Source organism: Lissotriton helveticus, chromosome 6 (genome assembly GCF_964261635.1).
Source record: "Lissotriton helveticus chromosome 6, aLisHel1.1, whole genome shotgun sequence".
NCBI classification, from domain to species: Eukaryota; Metazoa; Chordata; class Amphibia; order Caudata; family Salamandridae; genus Lissotriton; species Lissotriton helveticus.
Genome location: NC_136067.1, coordinates 833,855,482 through 833,878,967, shown reverse-complemented (window position 1 = coordinate 833,878,967; position 23,486 = coordinate 833,855,482). Strand labels below are relative to the sequence as shown.

Sequence of the window (23,486 nt, the reverse complement as noted above, 5' to 3'; positions counted from 1 at the left end):
ATTTGATTGCTCGGAACTCTCTACAGCTGTTAGGTTTCTGCACGCATGCGTACATGTTACCTTTTTTTTCCCCTTTCAGCGTGTCGCCATCTTTGAATGGAGTTTTAGCCCTCGAATGAGGTGTAATTTTCGCTTTGTGTAATCTTACCTGTTCTCCCTTTTATGTTATGGACCCCTGAGTTATACGTAAATTGGCGTTCTGTTGGGTTTCGTTACTTCATCCTGTGCCAGGCCCTTCAGTGTTGACTCTGACATGTCTAGTAAAACCATTTGGATTTGTCAGGATAAAGCGAGAGCGTTTCGTAGTGTTACATCATAACTGACTGTGATTTGAACTATACCATAACTATAATGAAAACAAACACAAAATACACCCTTCCCCCCCCTTCCCCTACCTGCCTCCCTGCCATGCGGACTCAGAACTGCCGCCACCCCAACTCAGCAGAGCGCTTATTACCCAACCCCTGACCCATTACTTGCACGTATGGGAGCGGGAAGTCCAAGGAGGTCCGTATCGTCCCCCCGTCCCAGAGTTCTCATCTATCAATAGTCTCATCGATGTCTTGTGAGCATGGAGGGCTTTAGTCCACATCAGGTCGCACCGTCTTCCTGTTCCTTCTGCGACTGGCCATTTACTTCTCGGTCCTGCTCAATGTCCTCAGGATCTCCTGTTCTTTTGAGACGGCGTCTTCCCTTTTGCATTCTGCTTGGTTTCCCTGCCGTTCGCCACCCTTCTAGCCAGTCATCTGCCTCCTCTGGCGTGTCAAAGAACCAAGTCTTGCCGTCTGCCACGACACACAATTTTGCCGGGAAGAGCATAGAGTATGGTAGTTCACGGGCGCTCATCGCCTTCTTGACCTCCAAGAAACTTCTACGACGTGCTGTTACCGCTGCCGTATAGTCCGGGAAAAAGGATATGACAGAGTTCTGATCCCGGATGGGCGGTGCCACCCGGGCTGTTTGTAATATCGCATCTCTATCCCGAAAATTGTAAATACGGGCAAACACCGGTCTTGGGGGGGGGGGGGGGGGGCTCCGGGCGCCCACCCGTCACCCTATGTGCCCTCTCTACTGAAAAGAAGGTCGATAGCCCCTTAGGTTGTAGGCGAGATTTTATGAGGTCTTCAACGTAAAGGTCCATTGCAGGGCCCCCTTCCGTCTCCGTTAGCCCCGTGATTCTTACGTTATTGCGGCGGGAGCGCCCTTCCTGGTCGTCTATCTTGGCCGCCATGCGTCTAATCTCCTCCTCTAACCGTTTCACTTTCTTAATCAGGAGTGTAGAATCTTTGGAGAGAGCAGTCATCACTTGTTCCACCTCTGTGACCCTGGCGGACATTTTCTGAAAGTTGGCGCGGAGGAATGTGTCATCCGTTGATATGAAGCCTACCGTAGTTTGCACATTGTGGAGGGCAGCCATGATATCTTCTAACGTTACCTTAGGGCCCGCGTCAGCCTCCTTGTCCATTTTGTCTTTAGTTTCCTGTAGAGGAGGTGAATCTTTAGTGTAGGCAAATTTGTCTAGTTTACTCTGTTGGTTCGTGCGGAACCCTCTTCCACTCATTATCTATTCGTCAAGGAGCAACCGTCGCACCGCACTAAAGCTGTGGATGGTGCCCCAGGGGGCCGCTCTAAGTCCGCACTGGTGTTTCGCACCTCAACACCACACTTCAATATGTGTTATATCTCAATCCTGTGTCACAGCCTCGGAGCCTCGATGATGGGGGGGGGGGGGAGGATGGGGGGCACTGGTCAGCTTCAGGTCTGGTCTGCCGTTTATAGGAAGTCCCAGGCACCTCTGCCGTTAGCTTATTAGGGCTCTCGCACCACTGCGCCCCTGCCGCCTGTGCCCCTCAACCTCTATGCAGCAAGATTCTTGGTGCATTAAATACCCCTTTTAGTCACTGTGTACCAGACCACTGCATGTCCTGCACCATTCTTTGAATGGGCTTGTAAGCACCACAGTGCCCAGGTGCAGTTACTTGGTGTGTATTCCTCTCACAGCGCCCCCACATAAGTATTGCTGTTGCCCACTCAGGTGTTTCTCCCAGCCGTCCGCGTTCTCCCCAGTGCTGAGGTGCCGATACAGTTTCACCAAATCGAGCCGCTCTAAAATGGCGGCTCCTCCTCCTTGTTGCAGTCCGATCCGGCTGCTCAATGTCGCTCGTGGTCCCCGTGTAGGCGTGGGAGTTGCTCCGTCCAGTGCCTTTTGTGCCGGGGCGTCAGGTTACTTCGCCGCCCCTCGCACCTGGTGTCATTCGCCGAGGTGGGCTCTGCGCCCCCGGCTGCGGTATACTCTGCTGAGTGCAGTGCAGGTATCCGGGCTCGTCACCGCAATTGAGGCCCCGGCTTCTATGCAGGTCTTAGGCCCTCACCCTCTGCCGCCTGTACCTCGCGATTCCCGGCGCGCAGTGCCTTCAGCACCGGATCGATTCTCGCCGCTCCCTCTCCGGTTCAAATATAACGACTCTGGGCATATTATTTCTGTCGGATTAATGTTTGGATGGCTGGGGACTCGGTCCTATCCCCGGTGCTCCGTCAAGCTGCGGCCATTCCTTTCGGCTGCTAGCCACGCCCCCCACAAGTTAGTATTTTAAAAATATATATGTTTATAATGGAGAATCAGTGGAAATCAATTATGGGCAACATTGTGGGCATATGAAAATTAATTGGGGCTTGTAAAGTGCTCCTGAAGGTATTTGTCCTTGCACTGGTGCAGATGTAGGACTTTCAGGATATCACAAGAGTTAAAGAAGTATGCTGGAAACCGTTCTCCTAACAAACCTTTGTGCATTCGATGTGTGCACAAAGATACACTTGTATGCATGCTCATGCAAAAATATGCTGATTGACTGCAAATTTACTTTCACTTCCACCCCTTTTTTCTCCACCTTGGAAAGGGTTTTAGTCCAGCTTTCCAAAGTGCAAAGAGATTGGATAGGGTGAGAAGCTTATGAAAAGGGAGAATTTAATACTACTTTTATGTCTTGTTCTTTGCAAATGCTGATAGTTTCCCTGACCAAAGAGATGATTGTCATCAGCCACCCAGGGCTGTTATTGTGACTTTTGCTTGTTCGGTGAGTCACTCTGTTATACCGCATTAATATAAAAACCTAATAAAAAGATTTGCAATAAAAAAGTATTTTCTGCGTGAGTGCATAGACTCACAGGACATTCCAACCATGGACCCACCATTTCCTGTCTTTTACTACCACCATATAGATTCACAGAAAGCTGACAAAATCAGAGCAGTGCTAGAATACAAAAGCTAAAGTAATGTAAGCCCCAACATAATCAGCACTAATATCCGAACTCTGAGATAAAGAAAACTCTGTCATAATGTGTCCCCTCATTACATGGCACCAAAAGCGATAGCAGGGTTATTTTTAGGACAAACAGAATTCTGAAGAATCCTGTCCCTTCGACACATTGGTATTCAAAATTCCACAACCCTGACAATTCTTTGCAGTAACCAACTCTGTGGACGTAGAACTGATGCCAGCTTAACAAAAACAATAAACAGCACACCTATTTATCACATTTCTTCACCCATCACATTGCTAAACGCTGTGTCCCAAAACAAAATAAAGATAACAACACCCTTCCAACCACACAACCTACACTTGGGTAGCATGCTACCTATGTAGCAAAGCTCTTCAGCACCCGACATATGGGCAATAAGTGCTATATAAATGCTCCCGTACAATAACATTCGTCAATATGATATGCAACAGCTCAGTGGTACTTATCAACATCAGAAAGATAAGTTCAGAGTTGAAAGAGGAAGGAATCTAACGTGTCAATGCAGATTTCTGCTGCACGTACGTTAATGTATTAAACTGTGTCAGTTGATTTACCACAACAACAATTTTTTCTAAACAAAGTAGGGTCCTAGTATGGAATCAGTCCAGTAGCCAGTAGTGTAATTATGTGAGTTTATTCAGTTGCTGGTAAAATGGTACAGCCCCACCGGGAACAGTATCCTGCTGCTCAGCCCCACTCATTCCAACTGACCACTCATCCAAACCATGCACTCATGAACATTCTTTTGCATCACACTCACACAGGCTCAGCAGCAGGAACTAGGAGACACAAGATATAACACAAATCACCGATGCTCAATGAAACGGATAACAAAGCAGTTTGAGTGGTATTTTTGTATCAGGCACAATTCAAGTATTAGGCTAAGAAGTAAATGATATGGTGCAAAATTAAGTTGAAATATCCATAATCATTCAGAGCAGGAAACTCGTATCCTAGTCATTAACTGACAGTCACAGCCAACACCAGCAATAGAAAGATGTACTAAAAGTAGTTTCGGTCACCCCAAGGCACACCTTTATCGGCTTGTAAATAATTAGTACAAGTTAACAGTCAACGCCCGAAAACGTCAGGTGTAATAAAAGCAATTCCGGCAGGACCAAATCACATTGGCTTGTAAATGATTAGTAAACGTTTAGCTACCTGATATCATGTTTTCTTCAGGAGCACTTCGTACAGTGTTTTATATTCCCCAGACAACGCCTTTCCCTGGCAGTGTCAGGATGTATTACAGTAAGCACAGACTAGACGCATGGTACAGCCCACGCCTCTTTTCTCCAGAGCGTTTGTCTAGTCCTTGCAGCTTAGGACAGTTCTACCTCTGCCCAGCACTATTTGTCCTAGAACAGCAACACACTTCCGAACTTTCACCTCGAAACGTCAGTCGGCCAACCAATAGGGAAGCGCAATCCTTCTAGCGAGTCCTAACTTTACCAATTGTCGCCGCCGTCTCTGCAGCACAAACTTTAGTTGTCAAGATGGCGGCGCCCGTGTAAGGTGCCCGTCCCGGCTTTTTGCAAGGTGCTAGTTGCACTGTGCCTGTTACCGCTCACCACTAGTTTAATGTTGTCTTCTGGACTCAGCGAGAGAAGAGCTGAGAGACAGACATGTTGGGCTTGTCGCTGAAGGAGGTGAGATGAAAAGAATGCAAGTGCACCAATTCTTGCGGTATCTTCGAGGGGTTTCTACGCTGTGGTGGGATTAATAGTACTACTGGTAGTTTAACGTCCCAGTTACACAGAGCGTATGTCCCGATCAATGTTTTTTCAAATACACTTTTACCAAAGTAATAATTGAAAACCCTCGCATGATCAGTGGATTTCTAGAACCCCAAACCGGCGGGGAATTTTGCGACGGAGATTACTTGTAGAGCTGCACTTTAACACGAGTTGCAGTTTGGCAAGTACCTTCAATTCGAAGCATTTTTTACGTGACTGCAAGCGAAATGTCCCACCTTAAATTATTTTCGCCTGTTTAGCCGCAGTGAGTTGCACGTTTGTGGCAGTTTGGAGTTGGTCCAAAATGTAAATATTATGTTTCAACCTTTTTTCTTGCTATAACCTACAGAGTTGAGCCCCTTTCCGCGCAGGGATTGGACTATACTCTCTCCAGGCCACTGACCTTTGCCTCTGTGTTTTAAGTTAGGAGATGTGTATAATAATAAGTTAAATCATAACTTACTTTTCTAAAGTCAGTCTATGTTCAGAGTTTGAATTAGTTTTCAAAAGTGTTAGTGCTCTAGAGATTAGTAAAATTTGTTTTATTCAAGTTAGTTGTTCAGTTCAAATAAGTTTAGAGAAATATCATAAACAAATATGGTTAGAACAAGTTATCAAGTAATGCATCAATTGTGTTCCATAAAGGAAAAATACCCTATTCTAAAGAACATGACCAGAATTGGAGTTAGCAAAACACACAAGGAGTTCAAAGGAAAAGAGTGTGATAAAGAGAGTGTGACGCTTTACATTGCATGAATGCAGCAAACATTCCTGTAAAGAGTAGTTCATAAAACTCAATAGAGTCTCAGGAATTAGGCAAATAACCATAGAGTTGTAGTAGCAAGCTGTAATTTAAAATATAGTATCAATAGTAATATTGAGATGAGCAGCAGTAGCCACAGCCGTCAGTCGCGGGCAAGGGAAAAAGGAATGGGGGAAAAAGGTGGAAGAAATATGTGGTGGAGTGGAAAGTTAGTTCTACACTAGGAACATACACTAATATAAAAAAGCCAAAAAGAAAGTTGCAAATGTTTTGCAGGCTTCAGATCCAATCATTCAGAAGCATTAGTCTGGGAGTTCTGCTTCTATCTTGCGCACGAAAAAACATGAAGCTTGCACAGTTTTATCATTAAGGTAGGTACAGATATTCAGCATATGAGATCTTTTAGATTCATAACCCTCCTTTCCCACATGCAACAACCACATTCTAACCTTCTAATGTGTTAGATTAAATTCAAGGGCGTAACACAGGCCCCCGCAGCCCACGTGGTGCGGGGGGGGGGCCCTAGCTCCAAGGGGCCCCCTCGGCACTGAACTCTGGCCGGGAGAGCTCCTGATTGAGCCCGGAGGGGGCCCCTCTACATACCGTGCAGGGAGGCCCCCTCACTTTTCGTTACGCCAGTGATTTAATTGCGTTAACAACAAATTATGTAAAAGCAGGAACATCGCCTGCACTATATTGTTTAGCAATGCATTTCATTAATGTGAAGAAGAAATAATCTTTTAAAATCAACAACCATTCAAAACATTACACATGGTGCATGAGAAATAGGAAGTCTTGTTATCACAATAAGTGTTTCTTTGGCAAAGTACTAAACATTTAATAACATTATACAGATTTGGCAGTTTCTAAAGATGCCAGACTAAGGTCAAGCGTTTAAATTGTGCACACTTCAGCGTGTCAAGTTTGTTTCTAATTGTAAAGAAACCATGCTTAAACATTTCTAAACTTAGTTCTAATGAGTATGTCTGCTAAGTGCATTTTGCACTTTTAAACAGCATGTTGTTTCATTTTAAATTACACGTCAATCATTACTCATATAGCTGTTCTTTATTAAATCCATATTTTAATGAATTATCTCCCTCAAGTGCATCCTGTGGCTTGCATATTCACTTTTAACTTTTCAAATACAGGCTGTTGCAGATGAATTCTAAATGTACGATTTGTGGGACCCCTCAATGTGTGATATAATTGATGACTATTTGATGTACCGCCCCCCTTGAGGGCTTTAAAATGTAAAACCTTAATAAAAAGATTTACACAAAAAAATCTTTTCAAATACAGGCTACAAAGCATCCTCATGCAAAGTAATAAAAACTACCCTCTAGTACGTGACCACCTATACCGTGTAAACCCATGATCCACTGAGACTGCAGTGCAGTGGGGGTCCGATTAGATATACCCCTGAAAAGACTGTGAAAGTGGTGCATGCAACTTCAAACTTGAATACCTGCTACTAAAACCCAGAATACACACAACATAAATTTAGTAGGTATCCCACTGGAGCATATTTTAATCCTGGTATAACCGTTGTCAATTTATGGACATTAATTCTATCAATTCCATGATGTCCTAAGCATGGAATAACTGCTTCGTTAATCTTGCTAATGGGCTGCAGAAATGAATTTTAAGCTTCTCCTTATATGTTTGTGATCCCGTAAGTCTCAGGTTTATCGCGTAGCCTAAAGTGATATTCAATATCATTACAGCTCCTCGTCCAATTATTCAGTTTTCAGCTTTATTTTACTTTGCTAGACTGTCAAGACAAACTCACTAGAAATGCAGTCTTTAACCACTCTCCACTCCTTCCTCACTTGAGTACACTTAAAAAAGCACAAAGAGGTAACTTAAACATTTCAAAATGCACAATAGACGAATCAGTCCGGACTCTTCAGCGATGTTAAATATGATCCTTTAATGGATTCTTGGACAAAATATGGCGTAAGGTGATGGAATAGTACAACCAAAGTGCAGCCAGAGCGTTTCGCCCTGATTAGGGCTTCCTCAGGGCAGTAATCAAAATACTCCAATCTTATGATGGTCACTGAAGTCCCAGGATTATTATATCATACACACAAAATTGGTACGCAATCATTCCATAATTGCAAGTATCATCATGGAAAACCTTCCGTTTGGCTCCCACTTTCCTCAAAAGTCCACAGTTACTCAAAACACAACGTATTTAGTCTCCAATATGCGTAGAGTAATCCAAGTTCTGATTTCTTGTGTTCACTCTGATAGGTGACACTTTTAGGGTTAATCGTAGTCCGCGGTCGTCACTTCATTTCAGACCCCTGTACGACGCCGTGCCTTGAAAAACAATGGAAACTGGTTTCAGAAGTTGTCTTTAGAATAAGACATATTAATCCACACAAGGCCCCTAGAACTGGACGTACAGCTGCAGAAGTGGACACAATAATCCAGATTTAACATCCAGTAAGGGACGCAAAACTCCATGTCACCACCTGAAATGAACACAATATGAACTCCTGAAATCAACTCTGCACTCCAAGTGTGGTCTCCAGAACTAGCTACTATACGCCAAATGAAACCACTAGAACGGAACAGAACACAAGACTTCCACTTCTGAACAAATAATCCCGTTGAGGCCTCCAAAAGTAAGACATGCCAAAAGATCTGATTCGGGCAGGTGTCTTGCAATTTTCTTAGCCAAAAATGGCTTTATTTTAGCTGTCCCTTGCCTGAAAGTGACTCTATTTCATTGTAGGTCAATGGGAAAAACACATTCCCCACTATTTATTTATTTATTTATTTATTTTTTCGCAAAATGTCCCACTTTCCCGTTTTAAAATGTTGGCATGTGTAGTAGCATTTTCCTGGGTTTATATTTTCTTTTAAAAATGATAATAATGAACAATGATTTTTATGATGAATCTAACGCAAATAATTAAATAATATGATTGCAGTTGAAGCATGTTTAATATGATGTATAGAAGTGTGCTCAATAACATAATCTAGTTGTGTCTCATTTTACATGAAAACAGCATACTGGATGAAATAGATGTTGTTCTTTCATTCGTTACTGTAATAGCCCCTTCCATCTCGGCTTCCTGTGCATCTTCTCTCCTCATGGTCTCTGCAAAACTGAAGACAACTGATGTAATGGATTTTTTCTTATGTGTCCCTAATTTTAGCAGTTTCAACGGCCCTTCCGCTGTAGGTCCTTTGCTGAGCCTAGTCTTATTTCTTTGTGTAAAGCATTATTGTTGACATGTTACATATTAGATGAACATCCCTGAAAGCTGGTAGCATGAAATATGCTTACATAAAAATTTAATAGGGCTTATGTGCTTAAATTATGACATATTCCATTATGATTTGCCAATAGAGTTGTTACTTGTGATCATTCTACAATGATCTAGCTGTTTCTCACAATTGTTATGCAACAATTTGAATAAGAAAACAGTGTTTTGGGGGATGAGCCAGCGATAGAAATGTAAGACTTTTCTTAATGCTGGAGATGTTACCTGTTTACTTTCTGATTTTGATGCTCACTAGGGACTTAGAATTATTTCTGATTTTGACTACTCCATAGAAATCTGCATTTGAGCCTTCATGGCATTTATTCTGTAATGTTTAATTTTGAGATTTTTGTAATAAATCCTATTAACCTTTCCCTAATCTAGAACTTAGTTATTGAGTGGTCTTAATTACTTATTTATCCTACTCTGATAATTCAATGTTGGGGAGGGTGCCTTTTCGTGCAAGATCAACACATGGCAGAACTGCCTGAGGTTACATTTTGAGTGACTTGAAATTTTCGGGTGTCCTGAATTCTGGGTACAATTCTGCTTCCACACATATTATGTATACATAGTATACGAGGTGTACTATTTAACAGGACACACTATTCCAGATTACGCTTCCACCCTGGACACCATACTCCTCCAAAAAGCTTCCCAAATGGAACACATTTTGACAGAGGTGACCTTAAGAACTGAACAATGTACAGAAGATCAGGTTTTCAGAACTGAATACAACATTTCTTATATTGGTTTTAGAGGTGTCCCTCGAACATGAAAATCAATTTTCCTTAAAATGAGCCACTGGACATTGGTCAATAGTTGGTAGGGTTGGTTGGGTCAAGGTTCTTCTTGAAGAGTGGTTTGATATAAGATGTCTTGAAGACAGAGCGGTAGGTGCTTAACGTTAGAGAGCTGTTAAAGAGGATTCTTGTTGGGGTGGTGTCAGTTGTTGAGTTTACAATGTACTTGAAGGTTTGAGTAGGACAAGGATCTGACAGCAACCATCTCGAGTCTCTTTCTTTGACTAGACCAAGAGTTGATTGAAAGAGACTAGGATCCAAGTCAACTGGTGGTCTGAATTGCCTGGATGTTGGCCGTGGTGCTCTTGATGTTTTGTGGCAATATCTCTACTTATGCTACAGCTTTACAGTTTGAGAATTGGGAGAGTTTGCGGAATGCCATGAGGGTCCTCTGATGTTAGTTGGTATGGCATTTGCTGTTGGAGAAAACATTTGAGAGTAAGAGAGTGCTTTTACCTTCTTGACGGAAGATTTGTAGATTATGTTGAGGTTTTTGCAGGTGTGTTTTTCATATTCATTGCTTTATTTGATCCACTGGAGTTGATGTGCAGTGATTTCTGACTTCAACTTCTTTGTCTCTTTGTTGAGCCACGGGGCCTTAGGTTGATCATGAGCACCTGTATACATCTTGAAGTGCATGATTCAGTTGAAGCCTCAAACAAGCCAGCAAAAGAGCTGTTTAAATTCAATTTTGTTCAGGAGGTAAGATGGCAAAGACCTGTGTATCCAGTGCTGTGGGGTTGAGTCTCTTCAATTGTCTGTAGGTGGTATTGTTAGTTACTATTGCAAAACAGTTCTTTTAATGCAGAAGTGGACTAAGAAGGAGGTGATGTGTTGTTTGCTTGGTTATCATGTTGGGAGATTTCTGGTTACTCTGTCTCCAATCAAAAAGAATAATGAGTCCAGGATGTGGCCAACGTTTAGCCAGCTGTATGCTTAGGGTTAGATATTATTTGAGAAAAGTTGAGGGTCTTCATTATGAGCGATCTTGACCAGCAGAGGGTTCTTCCTTCGAATTCGGTGTTCACTTAACCGAATATGAAGAGGTTGTCATGGTTTACAGCAATATCTTCTATTCAGAAGTATGTGTAGCAGGGAAGTCGGCCAGGACCAGTATTATTTTGACGGTTCTGAGTTAACGCTAGACAAAAGTATTTCTTTTCATTTGATCTGGTACTTTATTTATACATTTTTCTTGAACTTTTCAAAAAGACTTCGTTGCATATTTGAAACAGAAAGAGACAATAAAGTCAATATACAGAAAATGAGAGCGGGCAGTGAACTTGGAGCGAATTATGTGGTCATGAAAGTCTTGAAAGCTTGGGGTTTGTAAGGAGTCCTTGAAGGTGGCTGATAGTACTCATCCAATCTTCCTGGGGTGGTTGTTTATTGAAGATTTAATTCCGGTGGGGTTGCCTCATGGAAGACTAAGTGAAATGTCATCTTCTAGCCATGGTTTGTTGATGAATATTAGGTCCCAGCAATAGATCATACATTTAGTTGAGCATTGAATCATAGTTGTTAGACTGTTCTTTTTCATTGATTGTATATGGTTAAGGAAGCGGCTTAACTGATAAGAGCATAGGGGCACTGTTGGTCTTCATTTTGGCATGAGGACATTTGAAGGGAAGTGGTTGAAAGGGTAGCGATGTGAAACCAGGAAAGTGGGAAAGGAGAGGAAGTCGACCATGTAGAGAGGGTAGTAGTACCTTAGTCCTTTTAAGAGGTGGATTAGGGACTTAACTGGTTCAGGTGGTGCAGGAGGGACTGAGATATTGATAAGTGAGAGAGGAAACACAAGCGCTTTGGATGACATGGCAGGGCCAGGGACTTTAGAATCAGAAAAGGAGTAGGGAAGAACGGATTAATGAGGGGAAGAAGTAAAGCGAGAGTCCACATCTTCCTTTGTTTGTTAGATCAGGTATAGAGTAGTATGTATTTTAGGATACAGAAGTAGGGTGGAAGTGGAAATAAAACAACCGCAAAGGTGCACCACAACAAGCAAGACAATAAGTGCAAATGGTATTTAAGCACGATGAAGAAATATTTCACAAAGAAATGTTGATAGTCTTCTTTTAATCTTTAATTTTCAGTTTGCAGTGAAACATATACAGCCGACGCGTTTCGTCCCAAGCTGGGACTTCTTCAGGGCTTTAAGTTTATGATACGTCGCTTTTGGAGACAATGTGAGAGGAACCGGGGTCCAAGGGGCGCCTTCCCAGATACTGTAATCCTGATGTAAATTAGTTCATTCCCATGTCGAATTAACAGATTTGGACTGTAAGCATGCTAATGGGCGATGAAGGCAGTGCTTATCAAAGTTCCTGGGTGGTGTAAACGGTCTTGCCACCTTAGTTTTGTGTCTGTCTTAAGCCGTCTACTGGGTGGTTTATAGATCTAGTGGTGGACTGAAGGTCCTATTTGTCCAAGGGAGGAGGGTGTAGGCACTGTGTTCCAGCAGGCCGTTCCTGATAAAACGGCCGGCGCCCATCCACAGCCCTCGTCCCACCGAAACACCCACAGCGACGTCGAGTATTTGGACAAATAGGACCTTCAGTCCACCACTAGATCTATAAACCACCCAGTAGACGGCTTAAGACAGACACAAAACTAAGGTGGCAAGACCGTTTACACCACCCAGGAACTTTGATAAGCACTGCCTTCATCGCCCATTAGCATGCTTACAGTCCAAATCTGTTAATTCGACATGGGAATGAACTAATTTACATCAGGATTACAGTATCTGGGAAGGCGCCCCTTGGACCCCGGTTCCTCTCACATTGTCTCCAAAAGCGACGTATCATAAACTTAAAGCCCTGAAGAAGTCCCAGCTTGGGACGAAACGCGTCGGCTGTATATGTTTCACTGCAAACTGAAAATTAAAGATTAAAAGAAGACTATCAACATTTCTTTGTGAAATATTTCTTCATCGTGCTTAAATACCATTTGCACTTATTGTCTTGCTTGTTGTGGTGCACCTTTGCGGTTGTTTTATTTGCACTAAAATTCCCTAGGGAATAGGCACAGTGATGATGGGTGCCATCCAGTGTGCACACAATCCCCTTCATTAATTCAAGGGTTAACGAATATTACGGGGAGAAAGTTAGTCAGGTGCTGACTCTAGGAAGGGTCCATCATTATATTTTGTTGCTTAGGGTGGAAGTGGACTCGTGCTTGGAATGAGTAAATATATGTGGTCCATGAAGAGTGTGCTGGAGAGAGATCGGAGCTGGGAGAAGCGAGAGGGCAGAAAGACAGTAAGTAGTACGGATGCAGAAGTTGTATGGAGAAGCGTCAGGAAGGAGAAGATTAAAGAGTGTGAGTGAGGAACGTGCGGGGGATTCATCTTAGAGTGGTGTACTGAAGGAAGTAGTGTAGATTGGTGGTAAGTCAGGAGCAGGCATGGAGAGAAACGGGTTATGGTTGGGAAGAATTTTACCGGAGCATGTGTGTTGGAAATGGCCCTTTTTGCGGGGTTACCCAAAACATTTTGCCTTAGTCGCCCTCTGTTTTTCACTTCGTTTCTGCTGGCTTTAGGAGTCTGTGTACTTTTTCCCTGCTGGCCAGTGCTAAAGTGCATGTGCTCTGTGTCTAAAATGTAATGCCATTTGGTTACTCCATGATCGGGATATTTGATTTACTAATAAGTCCATAGTGAAGTGCACTACATGTGCCCAGGGACTGTAAATCAAATGCTACTAGTGGGCCAGCAACACTGATTGTGCCACCCACATGAGTAGCCTGCTGTGCCCTTGCTGCTGGTCGCCTTCGCTAGGGGAAAGGAGAGGTGACAAGGAAATTGGGAGCAGGGAGGAGGAGGACTACATCCCCCAGCCTCCCTAGCGGCATAGGGTGTTGCCGCCAACGCCACGGGACCATCTTCGCCAGGAGGTACCTACAAATACCAACAGGAGCTCCTGCAGCGCAGGATGCGTGCGGGCGTGCCCGGGACACACCGGGACAAGGGCGGGCCAGTCTGCACCCACCAGCAGCTGGAGGAGGCTGGGCTGGGCCAGGTCCCTTAGTTAGCTCCATCCGGATCCTGTTTCTTTGTATGGGGAACACAAAGTGAAAAATTACACTTTCATTAACAAGGTACTTTTTATTCTGCTGCTCTGTTTTGTTTTTAAACAGTAAAAAAGCGCACTAGTGCCCTTCTATGCTCATTAGCGTAGGTTGAGCTAGTATTTATTGTGCCTCATATTAGGGTACAAAAGGGCCCTCATCACAAGGACTGCAATATGGGCAAAAGGAAAATGCCCGCCTCTCAGAGGGGGTCCCACGGGGGGGGGCTGTATGGCTGGAACAATTGACTATTTTTTTAACTAAAGCAGCACACATGATTACTCAGGAGATAGCCCTGACTTAGAGAAGGTCATCATTGGAGACAGGAAAGCGTTCTCAGGAGTGAGCCACAGACAGGGGTGAGTTGCAAGTAAAATCAGCGGTCGCTGTGGGCTCCTTAGATGGTTTATTAGGCACCCTTGAACCTGTATTTATATCCCTGATGGCCCCCCTGATTAACTTGCAATGTCCCCCAATACCCTGACAGCTACACCAACAGAGGGAGATGATTTGGTATCAGACTTCCCTCTGTCCAAGAGAAAACGAACAGTCCAACAAGACAACGAGGAAGTCTCCACGGACAAAAACCTCATCACCGGTTGGCTCCAATTTTGAACAGTTATTGGATGCTTTACTTGTAAGACTGGAGTCAATGACAAAAGCCCTTTATGCCTCAATAATATCGAAGGTGGAAGAAGTTGAGAAACTAATTCATGACTCTATTGTTACATGTAATAAAAGAATTGTGATGTCTGAGCCAAATTTAGCGTGTGGTAGAGGTTCCATGTTTAAGGTCTTTGAACTCGAATGAAACCTTCATTGGTCCATGCCTAAACGCCCAATAACTGAGGAAGCGCTCAGATGTATCAGACAGTCAAACCCAATTGAGGAGCCGATTATTGCAGCCTGTAGAGTCCAGGCAGCCCAGATGAGTAGGCCTCCTAAATTCTGAGAAAGGCCTGCCATTTACACGTTCCTCGTTCCAACTTGGTCTTCCCAAAGTTAAGAATCCATGTATTTTGGATTTTCCCCCGCTTCTGCCCCACTAGTCGCAGTTTTATTAGAGGTCTTTTCTCTTTCTCAAGAATCTAGAGAAACCTCCTTGGACCTAATACATAAGGTTACTCACTGGAGTAGTAAAAATATTGTAAATGGCCTGAAAATATCCTCTGACATTATTATGGCAAGAAGAGTGGGGTGGATAGGTCATCAAACAAAAAAGGTTGGTGAGGGAGACTGTATAGTTGTGAACTTTAAGAACACTGCGAAAGCTATGCTGCTAATGGGCTGCGCTTACAAGAGTAGCTCGACTTCCACAATTAGAGTCGTCCCGCTACAACATTTTTACCCTCCCAGTCAGTGCACACGCCCTATTCAATGGCAATGGCAGCTACCTTCAAATCTAGGTAGGCCTGACAACATAACCAATATAGGCACAATTCTACCAATGAGTAATCGCTTCCTACCCCTAGCTAGTCCCCAGGTCTTGTATGAAAATGACTGACTAAGGCGTGAGGACAAAATAAGCCAGGGTACAAATTTAGTCAACATGGCTCAACACAATCCCATTTCTATATCCCAGGAACCCGTTGAAATAGTTGTCAAATCCCCCTGTACTCTTCCTATCTCAACCCCTTTCTTGGCTGTTTACGAAAAGGTCCTCTTGTGGAACATAGCGGGACTAACATCAAAAAGGGTTAATTTAAATTGGGAAAATGTACTTTCTCCACACCATATCATTGCCCTTCAAGAAACGTGGGAGGCCAAAGATTGTCTTTATTTAGATGTTTTTATTTCGTTTTGTAAATACGCTATCCCATCGAGAATGGGAAGAGCCAGAGGGGGTTTGCTTCTTATGTTTTCACTTATACTCTCTTGCAAGTCTCGAATGATTGAATGTAAATCACATCTCGTGTTAGCAGTAGAATAATCTTTTAAGAATCGTGCTACTTTGTTAGTGGTACATTTTTATAATACTTTTTCCAGAGGACATGAGTTAGAACATTTGCTAGATTTAGAGAAGTTCCTCGAACACTATGAGGAGGGAAAATCATTCTATCATGATTTGATAATTCTAGGGGATTTTAACATTCACCAGTGCTATTCAAATTGCATCATAAAGCCGGACCAGGGGGAGACTTTCTCTTTATCTAATCACTTTGAGCATACACCCTGAGGTATCTTTTTGGAAGGCACCCTTTCACCTAGTATCTATATTGCCTTCAGCAAATAGATAGGCTGGCTTCAGTACCCACTTATATAGGGAATGAAAGGCCCAGTACTATTGACTACAACCTACTGTCTGCTCCATTAGTCTCGACCATGGAGGAATTAACTGTCTCCTGCTATTGCAACTGAGGAGACCACTACTTGTATTACAAATAAAGACATCAGCGCTAAAGAACAAGCCCACAGGCTAAAGTGGGAAAGGGTTATGCCAGATAGCTTCCTGGAGAATGTATGTACTGCTTGTGCCTCTGAAATTCAATTTTGCCTAGATCCAACTACACATGGTAGAACTATCTTAGAAGCCTTTGAGAAATTAATGAAACAAATATCATCTGACCTTACTGTCGTGAGTAGGGTCAGATGCTCGAAGGCCGAAAGATGGTTCGATGGTATATGTTCAACAACCCACAGGGAGCTTTTACAGGCTCTAAAATCCATCCCCAGAGACGAAGCAGAAATTAGGGGCAAAAGAAAGGCTTATAAATTAACAGTCCAGAATAGAAAGAGATTTTATTCAAACAATAATTTTCTTTCAGATTAGAGTTAATGGGTTTCAATATCTCCAAATTTTGAAACAATCTGAATACATTTTGCAACAGTCTTGATCAAATTCTACTGTTCAGGCAATCAATGCAATGAAAATCAATTCGATAAAAATAAACAGTGGATAATCTTTTGTAAAGTATCTTTCTTATTTATATTTCATCAATTTGTAGGGTACATTTCAACAATTCATGTTGATTTTAATGCTTGCAAATGAACAAAGTATTTAACCCTTCATCCTGTAATTCATCTGCAAAAAAGTCCAATCCAAATTAAAGCAGAAAGTGACATATATCTTTCTTAAATAAAAAAGTCACTTAAAAATACATTGAAACGTGGAGAAATGGACTGTGTAGTCGACGTTTCGGTCTTCAATTGTTTTACTCCTTTAGACCATCTTCAGGACAATTAAGTTTGCATATAGCAGTGACCCTTTTAGCTCAATGGTCCAGTTATTTAACCTTGGCAGTGTTGTTTATGGTCCAAAGACACTGTTTGGTGTTCCTGATTTTTTTCTGATGTCTTTCGTTCCCAGAACAGATAAATCGTTATCATTATGGGCTATTGACTCCAACTCGTCCTCCTTAGCATTTAATGCTTCCAATATTTTGAAACTGGATTTTAGAGAGGTCGGCGGAAGTCCCTCTCAGTCAAGAAAACACAGCGTTTTCTTGACTGGGAGGGACTCCGCCGACCGTGCTAAATTCCAGTTTCAAAATGTTGGATTATTGGATTATTCCAGTGCCCATTCCACGTTAATATTTGTACTTATACGATACACTATCTATTGTACTTGAACTCAGCACTTTGCACTTTATATGATGCATTTGCACTTTATATGATGCCCTCCTCCTCACCTTTTAATTCGAACTCTGTGCCCTGATTGATGTTAAACATTTTCTTATTTGAATTTTTTTAAAGGTTTTAAAGTTTTGTCGATGAAGCGTACTTTTCTTAACATGTTCACTTTTATGGCATTGAATTGCTGAATAAAGTATCTTTGAGTAGCCCTTCAAATATGTCTCAGGTAGCCACTGCAGAGCCTGTGTGTGCTGTTTTAAACTGCCAGTACGACATGGGAAGTTCACCTACTTGCCAGGCCCAAACCTTCCCTTTTATTTTACATAAGTCACTCCTAAGGTAGGCCCTAGGTAGCCCCATCAGCAGGGTGCAGTTTATTTTAAAGGTAAGACATGTACATTTGAGGTTTTCTGTGTCCTGGTAGTGGAAAAACTGCTAAATTTGTTTTTCATTATGGCAAGGCCTTTCTCTCTCATAGGTTAGCATTGGAGCTGCCTTGTAACTTCCACTTGGGAAAAGATAGGATAAGTGAGTTTGGTATCTCTGGACTCCCAATTTAAAAGCACATCTTTTAGTGAAGTTAGGGCTGTGACTGTCCCACACAAAGACCTGCATACCACTGTGTTGTATTATGTTTGGAAATTTTGAAAGCACGCGAATACCAAGGTTGGTGGTGTCAGACAAGGCAGGTGTGTGGAGACTTAGATGTTAAATAGCCAGGTCTGTATCTCCTTTCTAAACCATGTTAAGGAAGGAATAGCTCTGAGCTGGGGTGGGAGCCTGTTCCAGAGTTTGTTGATGTTGAGGAGTATACCTCTACCGCCCCATTGTATCTTTTTAAATGTTGGAACAACTAAAAGATTTGCATTGGTCGATCTGTGTTCTCTGATTGGTTTGTATCTCTTGAAAGCCGTCCTGAAGAATACTGGGCCTGAATTATGCAGTCCTTTGTGGGCCAGGCAGAGGACTTTAAACTTAGCCCGCCGCACATGAGAAGCCAGTGCAGTTCACGAAAGTCCCTGCTTGATGGAATGGAATTTATGAAGATTAAAAATCAGTCTTGCTGCAGATTTGTGGATTAATTGTAGTTGGTTCATATATTTTTCTTAAACGGTTAGATAAAGACTATTACAATAGTCCAGCCTTGGAAGTACAAGCAGGGCCATTAGAATTTTTCTCTGACTGTCTGGAAAAAAGGAAGATTTTTTAAAATCATTTTAATTATATTATAAGTTGCGCATGTGACAGATGATATTTACGAGCTCATATTAAGGTTGTCATCAATCATGATTACCAAATTCACTTTGGTGAGAGGGCGGGATGGTTGTGGCAAAGTATCAGGCCACCAATTGATGGACCATGCCGGGGACGGATTGCCGAACACCATAATCGTGGTCTTCTGTGCGTTAAGCTTAGTTCATCCGGCCACTCATTGCATTGATGCAATTACAGCATCTTACGGGGTCTAACGTGCCATTATGATCTGCTGTAATTATTAGCTGTGTGTCCTCAGCATAGGAAGTTACCTCCAGATTGAAACTTCTAATGAGCGGGGCCCATTTAGCTACATGAACGTTAAAAAGTGTGGGGCTAAGGGATGACCCCTGCGGGACTCCACAAGGCAGGAAGTAGGGTGGGGAGTTAAAGTTCCCTAACATGACTGTTTGAGATCTGTCTCTAAGAAAGGATACGAGCAGCTTCTGCGCGACCCCTTAACTCCTCTTTCATTTAGACAGCCAATAAGAGTGGTATGATCAACAGTATCGAAGGCAGTGGATAAGTCCAATAAGATCATAACTGCTGAACCTCCGCCATCGACTGCCTGCCTCACTTCCTCCGTCACCTTGACCAGGGCAGTGTCTGTGCCATGCTCTGGTCGGATACCATACTGGGAGAAGTCCAGGAGCTGATTGTCGAAAATATATTTAGATAGTTCCAGATTCATAATCTTCTAACAGATTTTAGCAGGCAGGAGTAGCTGAGCAATAGGATGATAGGTGGCAGTGTCGTTAACCTTTAAATTGGGCTTTTGCTAGAAGAGGAAGGATGGAGGCCTGGTTCCAGGCCGAGGGAAATGTCCCTGTGGCGAACATGATATTAAAGGTCTGCGATAGGTTCCTAGCGATAATATCAAGGACCAGCTTCAAGATTTGTACTGAACAAGGGTCACAAGGAGAGCCTGATTTGCATTGTAGAAGTAGGGAACTACTTGATGTGGCGAAGTGTCAGAGAAGTGTGTGAAAGAACAGTCACCTACGGTATTCCAAGTAAGGTTTCCAGGAGGATGAGGGTCCCCCTTGTAGAAGTCCTGGAAGAGAACATTTACTTTCTCTTTAAAGACGGTAGCAAGGGGATTTATTTATTTATTTATTATTTATTTGTTGGTTTTATAGAGCACCTGAATCACCCCCGAAGGGGTATCTCTGCGCTTTAGGGCAAAGCTGCTGGCGGGCCGAAGAAGGTATTAAAACAGGAAGTCCTTGAGAAGGTTCCTGAAGCGCAGATAATCAGGGCATTATCTCAGATGCATGTGGAGCTGGTTCCAGTACCGGGGAGCGAGGTAGGAAAAGGATTTTCCACCTAGCCTGGCTTTCTTAACCCTGGGGACTTGGAGAAGTGCTTTGCTGCAAGAACTAAGAGTCCTTGAGGGGGTTTAAGGGATCAGAAAAGGATTGGTTATCAGAGGGATTAGTATCATTTGAGATGGTCGTAAGTCTCTGAACAACTTGAAAAAGGTATTTCGATGAATTAGAGGCTCTATCGATTGCCTGGCCAAAATAGCTACTTTTCTCCTTTTTTATGAGATATTTGTATGAGGTTAAGGCCTTCTTGTATAATAATCTCATCTGGTTATTATAGTTTTTTCTCTAGATTCTTTCTTGCCTTCTACAGGCTTGTTTTTCAAGCCTCAAGGCTTAGGAGAACCAAGGAGCGTAGGTTCCTTGCTAAAGGAGCGTTGGCTTTTGGTGGGCACTAGCGTGTAGTGTGTCTGGGCCCAACGCGAGGAAAGGTAGGGTCTTGTGCACTACGAAGACCTTTCTTTGTAGTCTCCCTACCTCAAAGGCTAAATGGGTGTAAGTATTCGACCTCTTACACTAAACACTTCTGTACAAGTACATTTTGCCAGACAGAAGAGGGATTGCCACTTTGCCCCTTGATTTGCTGTGTTGGCCTGTTGCTTCTTGCCTGGGAGTGAGGACTGGATTTTACTCTCTACATCCTGCAACACTAAAGGTTCTTCTAGGCCTTGTTTGGGCTTACCTCCTGTTACGGAAGTCTCTGGAATTTCAAAGACTTCACCTGCGTCTTGCTCTCAGCACCTGGGCTCCTCTGCTGTGATTGAAAGTGAATGTTTGGTGCTGCAACCCAAGATAGAATGCATCAGCACCGCAGGATCATTCGGAACCGGCACATTACCTGCAAAATTGACTCACTGCTGCTGCCTGCACCGAAGCCGTGGACACTGCTTGTCAAGTGCGCGACACAACGACCTCGACTTAAAACACAGCCTTGGCTTTGCCGACACAGCGCCTACGAATCATCAGTGCTGCGTTCGTCTCAGACAATGCATTGCCGACTTTTGCGCATCGCCGACATCTGCGTTGCCTCGTCGCCAACTTCGACACATTGCCAGGCATGCTTCCCTTCTAACAGACTCATCGCCTTCTGCCCAGCAGCAGGAACCGACGCTCAGCGCTCTTGATATCGGCACATCAATTACTTTGTCCTCCTTCGGAGACGTCGCATCGCTTGCGACAGCGACGCATCACCTTCGGATTTCATTGCATCGTGCCCGAGCATCAACGCATTCAAGGTGCTGTCAGCGACTATGCATGACTCCTTTATCCAGCCCGTGCTCCATTGTGGTCGAGCGGAACTTTAGATTTCTCCCGGTCAAGCGCAACCAGACAGTCCCAGTTGGAACTATTGATTTCTCAGCGCTGCATTTTGCTTTAATCTTGCAGAATTCATATCTTGACTTATGCATGTTGGACTTTTGACCTTTTGGTCCTGTTTTACTCAGGTATTTATAGGTTATTTTTCTAAACTAGTGTGAATTACTTTGTATTGTTTTCACTGTATCATCATGTGTATGTGTTTGTGCCCAAATACTTTATACGTTGCCTCTTTAATTGACTGTTTTGTGCCAAGCTACCAGACAGTGAGCATAGGTAAATCTTTAGTGTGTACTACAGTTACCCATGCCAGGATTGTGGTTCCTGCTTGGACAAGGTGTTTACCTCTGCCAACGAAAAACCAACTTCTTAACAATCTGCATCTCAGAAGAGGCACAGTATAAGGTGGTGGGGAGGGAAAGAGCATTTGAAGCACAGAACATACAATACAATATTACAAACAAAAGTAAAAACAGCATTATTAAGAGTAGTGTGGGAACTCTGGGTAATAGAAATTAATCTGCAAGAGAAACTGATAAAAACGGTGCCATATGAAGTCGATGTGATCTCTGCATGGTTTGCCTTTGTTCCATTAATTTCTCACATAGTTACCCTATCTAGTCAAATCAGCATTATTATCAGGAGAGGTGTGGGAACACTGGGTGGTAGTAATTTTGTTGATCCCCACAGTTTCCAGAACTTTTCTTTACAGAAATGAGAGGAACATATGTAATGTTAGTCAGACCTTGAGGGTTGAAGGCATTCTGAGTAAGAAAACCTTGTGAGATCCACCTGGACTCAGCAGGTTGTCTGGTTTTCTGGAATGTCTAGGCTTGGTGTGATACCCTGGGTGGCGCTTGAGCCTGAGACCAAATAGCGCAGATACCATCATCACCAAAATGGAACAATTTTCAAGACAAACATTTTGATGTGTTCACAGTGCATTTCTGAGCTAATCCTGTTGTAGACAATAGGCCCAGTTGGGAGAAGTGTGGGAATACAAAATAGTAGAATATTTTTTAATATCATGTGAGTTTCTCTCCATTTTTTGACTTCTAAATGTAAGCCAATGTGCAAGAAAGAACACATTTTGCGAAATGCCTTCTGAATCACAGAATAATATGGGTAATCCCAAATTAATATTTGTACTTGTAACCACTGTTCCTAAACGTAGCATATAGGGCACATTTTTAAAATGCTGACGTTCCCTTCATACCAATTTTTCAGTCATTAGATTGTACCATGACCGGTAGGATCTAATGGGCGTGAATCCACGGGGACACAAAACTATAAATGAAAATGTCAATTATTGATGTCTCAGCAGCGAAGTGATTCAGTTTGGGGTCATAGTCCATGCGTCATAATGCCTAATTATAAAACAATTCTTCAACAAATTCTTATTTATTTAAAAGATAGTTTTATTTCTACTTTACAGGTAAATCATTTAATCAGTCTTTTTTTCAAAACAAAGTCAACAAAACATTGTTTCAATATTTATACATGGTGTTCCATTTTATATTAAAACCTTTTAATAATTTCACTACCATTTGATTACTGATTTCTTGTAATTCATCAATGTGCTGATACAGCTTCCTCTAGTCTTGACTAGTCAATTTGGGATTAATTTTGAAACCAGTATCATCTTCAAAAAAGTTTGTTTGCCTGGCCTTCTTTTTTTCAGCATTAAATAAGAGATAAAAATCATATTTGAGTAGTTCAAATGAATTGTAAAAGATGGATCTTTGGTTTACATCACATCATCTTTATTCAGAAGGGCAGACTGAAAGAACTAACAAAATGTATGGCACACTGTTAGAAATGGGATTTTTGGTAGGCGAGGGCGTGGGCCAAAGCCAGGCAAAACCCCCACTCTAGTCAGGATAAGAGAGTTACAATTCTAAAATAACCCCTGCTCACCCTCTTGGTAGCTTGGCACGAGCAGCCAGGCTTATCTTAGAGGCAGTGTGTGAAGCATTTGCACATAACCATCAGTAATACAGTGTACACACTACAAAAGGACACCACACCAGTTTAGAAAAATATCCAATATTTTTATATAATTAAGACAA

At 42.6% G+C, this 23,486-nt stretch overlaps 2 protein-coding genes across 3 annotated transcripts in view; one reads left to right on the top strand and one right to left on the bottom strand.

Moving 5' to 3' along the window:
- Positions 1–4,687, bottom strand: part of RTN4IP1 (reticulon 4 interacting protein 1) — a 226,823-nt gene extending 222,136 nt beyond the window's left edge. Inside the window, exon 1 of the mRNA XM_078648428.1 lies at positions 4,462–4,687. Within this exon, the coding sequence (XP_078504554.1) occupies positions 4,462–4,471 (10 nt within the window). The 5' untranslated portion in view covers positions 4,472–4,687. The remainder of the gene's footprint in view (positions 1–4,461) is intronic.
- Positions 4,688–4,774: 87 nt separating this feature from the next.
- The window catches only part of QRSL1 (glutaminyl-tRNA amidotransferase subunit QRSL1), a 169,269-nt gene continuing 150,557 nt past the window's right edge, over positions 4,775–23,486 (top strand). For both annotated transcript variants that reach the window (XM_078648427.1, XM_078648426.1), the window contains exon 1: positions 4,775–4,949. Coding sequence is in view for 1 of the 2 variants with exons in the window: in XM_078648426.1 (XP_078504552.1) it covers positions 4,926–4,949 (24 nt within the window). In the remaining variant the exon portion in view is untranslated. The remainder of the gene's footprint in view (positions 4,950–23,486) is intronic.